The sequence below is a fragment of the Nanorana parkeri genome, unplaced genomic scaffold (assembly GCF_000935625.1).
Source record: "Nanorana parkeri isolate BGI_ZX_2015 unplaced genomic scaffold, ASM93562v1 scaffold485, whole genome shotgun sequence".
In the NCBI taxonomy this organism is placed as follows: Eukaryota; Metazoa; Chordata; class Amphibia; order Anura; family Dicroglossidae; genus Nanorana; species Nanorana parkeri.
In genome coordinates this window covers 733,126-738,605 of record NW_017306753.1, presented here as the reverse complement: position 1 = coordinate 738,605, position 5,480 = coordinate 733,126, and the positions used below count along the sequence as shown (strand labels likewise).

The 5,480-nt window shown below is 41.9% G+C and overlaps 1 protein-coding gene across 1 annotated transcript in view; it reads right to left on the bottom strand.

Annotated features, from left to right (window-relative positions):
- Window positions 1-5,480, bottom strand: part of SCN3B (sodium voltage-gated channel beta subunit 3) — a 21,898-nt gene continuing 16,418 nt past the window's right edge. The window contains exons 5-6 of the mRNA XM_018560888.1: window positions 2,638-2,731; window positions 1-189 (exon numbers count right to left, since the gene is read on the bottom strand). Of these exons, the coding sequence (XP_018416390.1) occupies window positions 2,668-2,731 (64 nt within the window). The 3' untranslated portion in view covers window positions 1-189; window positions 2,638-2,667. The remainder of the gene's footprint in view (window positions 190-2,637; window positions 2,732-5,480) is intronic.

Below are 5,480 nucleotides of genomic sequence, written 5' to 3'. Positions count from 1 at the left end.
TGTTATACAACCCAGGTTAGATCCTCAGGAAGCCATAATGTTCATCATAAAATATTTTACAAAGCAAGTAAGGCATTATAGAAAGGAGCTGTTTAGTTTGTGAATACTTAGGACAGGGATCTGCATGGCTAACTCCTGTTCCCATGGTCATAGGAGATTGATCTGTGTCCTCTTAGCTTCATAGGCCTCCTAGAAAATCAAGACAAAACATCATATGGATCAGTATGACGGCACAACACTTAATAGGACCAGGAATTTACAAAAATGTGAAAGAACTTGCTGAGGTGAGACAAATCCTACGAAAAAATAATTCTTGACATTTTTATTGTGCTAGAAACTGGCATAACAGTGATGTGTGTCTATGGCACATGCTATAGCTTGGTTATAGGGAGGATGCAGAAGCATAGAACTTCTTTGTTCTCAGTAGTAAAGTATCCTATCAGAATGGCTGACATTTGTTAGTGCATTCGTTTTTATAGCAGAGTTATCTGTCATGGGTGCCTGAATGGTTGCCCGCCCTCCTATCTCTTTGGGCAGACAAGCACTTTGGGATCTGCTTCTCTTCACTTTTTAAATGGCCTTAGTATGATTAACCAACATGCTGACAGATGAAGGTGTGTCTATTGCAATTTTCAATTTCTAATGAAGTAAAAGAAAAACAACCCACAATTAATTTTAGTTTTGTGGTGGCACCAGTTTCGGATATCTGATAGACTCCAATGCTCCATTTTTTCAGCAATAGTTTGTCTCTTCACCCCTCCTACAACTTAAAGCTGGCCCAGACCAAAAAAAACTTTAATTTTAAATTAAACATATTTCTTTTATTTTGTTTGCACCAAATGTTTTTGCATACCCATGCTATGTTGTGTATAGCCTGTGCAGGGTGCAGAGCTGTGAGTGGGACCCAGCAGGTCTACAGACTTCTACCAACTGCAGAAAGCTACTGGGGGTGGTTATAAGACCAGTTACCTAATGGAAAGAGTGAGGGCAGCTTTGACTGGTATGTGTTACAGTCAAGTCCTGTGCAGTGACAAAGGGCACATGTTGTTTTATGTTGAATTACTGCATAGATCTGGAAGAAATACACAATGGACACCAAGATTCAATGAAAAATGCTCATGGCACTTATATTTAAGCAATGCGTTTAGCCTGGATTTCAGTCTCAAACTTGGGTTCCTTGGTTTACAATGTATGCAGATTACAAGGTGACCGCCAATACTAAGGTGTTTTAGACGTTGATTCCACAGCATTGGAGTCCCTTAATGGGGTTAGCCTGTAATAGGTTACTTGGATAGAAGGCATAGTAAGAAACTTTCCATGTGCTACCCAGTGCCCTTTTAGCCCACTAGAGCTCTATGCACTACCTTGTATAATGCAGTGGACATTTACCAGGTCCAAGCAGCATCACATGAGGGCAGCGACTTAGCTCTGTCTAAGCACCAACACCGTTTACTGTTGAAACTTGCAAACGAGGGACCACCAGGCAAAAATGGTGGCAGGTGCGTACAGGCTTCTTGCCATGTTTGATATCCAACTAATCACTTTCTTGCCTGTAATGGTACAGATTTTAATTAAACCTTAAGATACACAGAGCACGGCCTTGCTGCTCAGGGCTTCAATATCTGAAACCAGGCAAAGCCATAGTCCACCCAACGCTTGATTCCAAGTGAGCTGGTAACCCCTTTAGCTTACATGTTTGTAAAGCAGAAGAAATTCCCAAACAAACCTGTTCAAGATTCCTTCCTTGTCTCTCACATATAGAAAGTCAGTGTGTGAATTCTGGCTTTAGTAACGCTACTTTATCACAGGCACCAGTCAGATTCAGGTCTGCCTGTGAACTTTGAATTTGGTGATACAGCAAGCAGAGATGGGAAGTAAAATCTTCAGAAAGCAGTCCAACCACCCAACATTTGGGTAGCTCTCTGGAATCTAATCCGGTATTGGATTGCAAATAACTCTTAAGGTAAGCTGTACAAAGTCTTTGACAGTTGTAGTATTTGTTGATTAGCCTTAGCAGTTTATTGACCTAATGCAATGGTGTGTAATTGCTTTTTCATAGGAAGCATAACAATCCTATTACATATAATGTGAAAAGTCTCTTCTCATTAGAATGTGACAGGACCCTAGTTTTTGCTAGTAAGCTGCTGCTCTAAACATTCAATGGTGTGTTTGTAAGAAAAAAGATTCAGCTCATAAAACCTAAGAAACATGGTGGCTGCTCTTCTTGAATGTCCCCTGACCCTAATGGGATAAAGTTGCAGCTGGACTGTTTTACTTGGCGTGTTGTTTCAATTCCTACATCTACCCCCATAAGGTGGATTCTCCCTTACTTTATGTCCCTGCAACAGTCTTGGGAAAAATTGGGAGGGGGTGTCTGTCTCCCTGTTTGTGGGGAGATTTACCTGTAAATCTCCCCAACAGGGATGCAAATGACAAAAACCTAATGGAGGGTCTAACTCTATTCTTCTCTTTTTAAAGCTAGGAGCTAAAGGCCCAGCCGTGGCCACTCAGCATATAATGTTCCTGAATCTTTATGAGCCATGGTAACAAAAACAATTTCAGTTCTGAATCACCTGCAGTATTTTGTGCAAATTGTAGTTTGATTATGGCCAAATCTACCCCCTCAGGCAATCTTACCTCTATGCATTCATATGTTTCTTGCCCTCATTACTCCTCCACTGGAACAGAACAATTCTCCTTGTTTTCTGAAGGTATAGCTAGATAATCAGTCCTGTGAAGGAGGGAAGCAGAAAATGCTAGAAACGGTTTGATCTGTAGCGCCTTCCTGACGTAATTCTATCAGCCTCTGCATTCTATTATTATCCTTGTTTCCACATTTAATATCTGCAATCTCACTAGCAAAGCAATGACATGACTTTAGCAACTGCTGAAAAGCAAGATCTACTTCTCTACAATAGAACAATCTGTACAGCAGTTCTTTTTATTTGATCTGATTAGTAGAGAAGGGCGAAATGTGAGTTGAGCGATCTCTATATACCAATTTGCCCAGTCCTGATAGTATTCAAGAATTGTGCGATTCTCCACAAATTGGCCACATCAACCTGCAAATACTCAGGAGATTGAAATACAAACCTTCCAGCATTGATTCACCTCATTTACCCTCATTAGTGGACTAGTTCTTCTCTATTCCGGAGTGTTTTCTCACTTTTAACTTCATCACAAAATGATTAAGAGGTTCTGTCAGAGACCTGCTGCTTCTGTGCATGCGCCAAGCCGGGCTTCCCGTAATGGGCCTGCGCGCATGTGGACAATCCTTGGCTCGCGCATGCCCATTACGGGAAGCCCGGCTTGGCGCATGCGCAGAAGCAGCAGGTCTCTGACAGGTTCACTTATAAAAGTTTGGACAAATGCCGTTCAAGATGGAGCTGACGAGTATATAAACTGTTATTTCATGTCCTCCCCATGTCAGCAACTTAAAGGTGTATTAAAATATACGTAGTTTCCCCCATCCACGTTCATAATGGTACATAATAACTGTCTTATTAAAGGTCTATTTAACAATTGTTAGCCGTGTTTAGCTATGGCAATGGTCAGTTGATTAAAACAAGAAAAATAATAAGAGTCATAACTACCAATCATGGGGCCCCATAGTAAAATTCTGAATTCTCTCTTTAGTACCTTGCAGTGTCAACTGTGATAGTACATGTCATTGATCTTATCATAAAGCAGTGGCCTCACAAGAGTGACTCCAAAAGAGGGGATGACACCAAAATGACTCATTGTGGTATCAACCCCTCTGAAAAGTCGCGCACTCGGTCATGGACCGAATGCCCGACAGCTGCACAAGAGAGGAGGGGACCCGGAGGCGTAACTCAGCCCCTCCTCTCTGCCGGCATCCATCACCAAGATGGCCGCCAGCATTTAAGTGCTTGTGACGTTATTACGCGCTTGCGTGATGATGTCCTGGCGGCTGACACCCGCCCTGGGGGCGCCTCTGACGTAAAGTATGCCTAAATCAAGGATAGGTAGTAGAACTGTCAACGTCGTCAGTACACTAAAGGGGAGCAGTGCTGTGGATAAAAGTTATAGTAGTAATAATAATGGTAATAACTATAATTATATTTTATATTATCCAAAAATAGTAATGCTCCGGAACACAATTACTCTGTAACCCTAATACAAACTCATTTAAACTCTAGCTTCTTTTCTTTTTTGCAGAACTACAATCCTCAGCCATTCTATAAGGTTTTAGGTTATAGACACTCTGAGATTTGTGACTCCATTAGGCATACAGGAGTAATTTCAGTCTGTAGCAGAAGTTCAGAGGGCAAAACATCTACACTGCTAAGACAGTTATCGAAAGAGTTCTTTCTGCGCATTAGTGATAAAGTATGATCCCGAGGTCTGACTTCAGCCCTTATATACTAAGAACAGTTTAATTTTCTTAGCAGCCTCTCAATTAGGGCCCCTTTCCTACCCCAGGCCCCACAGCAGTTGCATGGGCTGCTTCGAATACTCTTACGCCACTGGTTATGGCTAGTAAGAACTGTTAAAACTTGGGAAATTGAATCTGATATCTGCCTCTCAGGTTTAGTCTCGTATACCACTTTATTACTTTTTAAGTTCAGAAAATTTTTAAATGGCTTCTTAACTAGTTTTTAGCAGAACTCCAGGACAACATGTGTGCAAGTGGCTGAGATGGGAGTGTAATCTTTACAATGCTCCTGTTATAATCATTGAGTGTGCCCTTAACACGTTTCCTCTCTGTCCTGTATGTCAGATAAGAGATTGCACCTAGATATCTAACACCATGACAGATGGAGCGCTGAAAACAAGACGCTGAAAGTTCTACATTTAGAACTCATTAAGCTAGGTGGATTGGTACATCAGGGAGGTGCAGCCAATCACTCACGTGTGTGTTAGCAGATATATGACCACTGTGAACACAGCAATTTTATGCACATGGCGCAAAGCAAGGTTGAAAAAAAAATCAGCAAGTTGTTTTTTCTCAGGACTGGGCATAGGTTGTGATATGTGGCTAGGAGCGATCACTTTGTTTAGCAATATATATACAGTTGTGCTGATAAGTTTACATACCCTGGCAGAATTTATGATTTCCTGGCCATTTTTCAGAGAATATGAATGATAACACGAAAACCTTTCCGTCACTCATGGGTAGGGTTTGGCTGAAGCCATTTATTATCAATGAACTGTGTTTACTCTTTTCCAATCATAATCGCAACAATAACTACCCAAATGACCCTGATCAAAAATTCACATACCCCGGGGATTTTGGCCTGATAACATGCACACAGGTTGACACGAAGGGGTGTGATTGGCTATTAACCCCTTCGTGACTGACGACGTACAGTGTACGTCGCCAGCATCGGGGCTGTTTAAACAGACTCCCGGCGACTTTTGCCGCCGGGACTCTGTTTAAACTTGTAGAGCCGACTGTCGGCTTTACAACAGAAGCGATCCTGGCGACTTACCTGTCGCCAGATCGCTTCTGCGTCCCG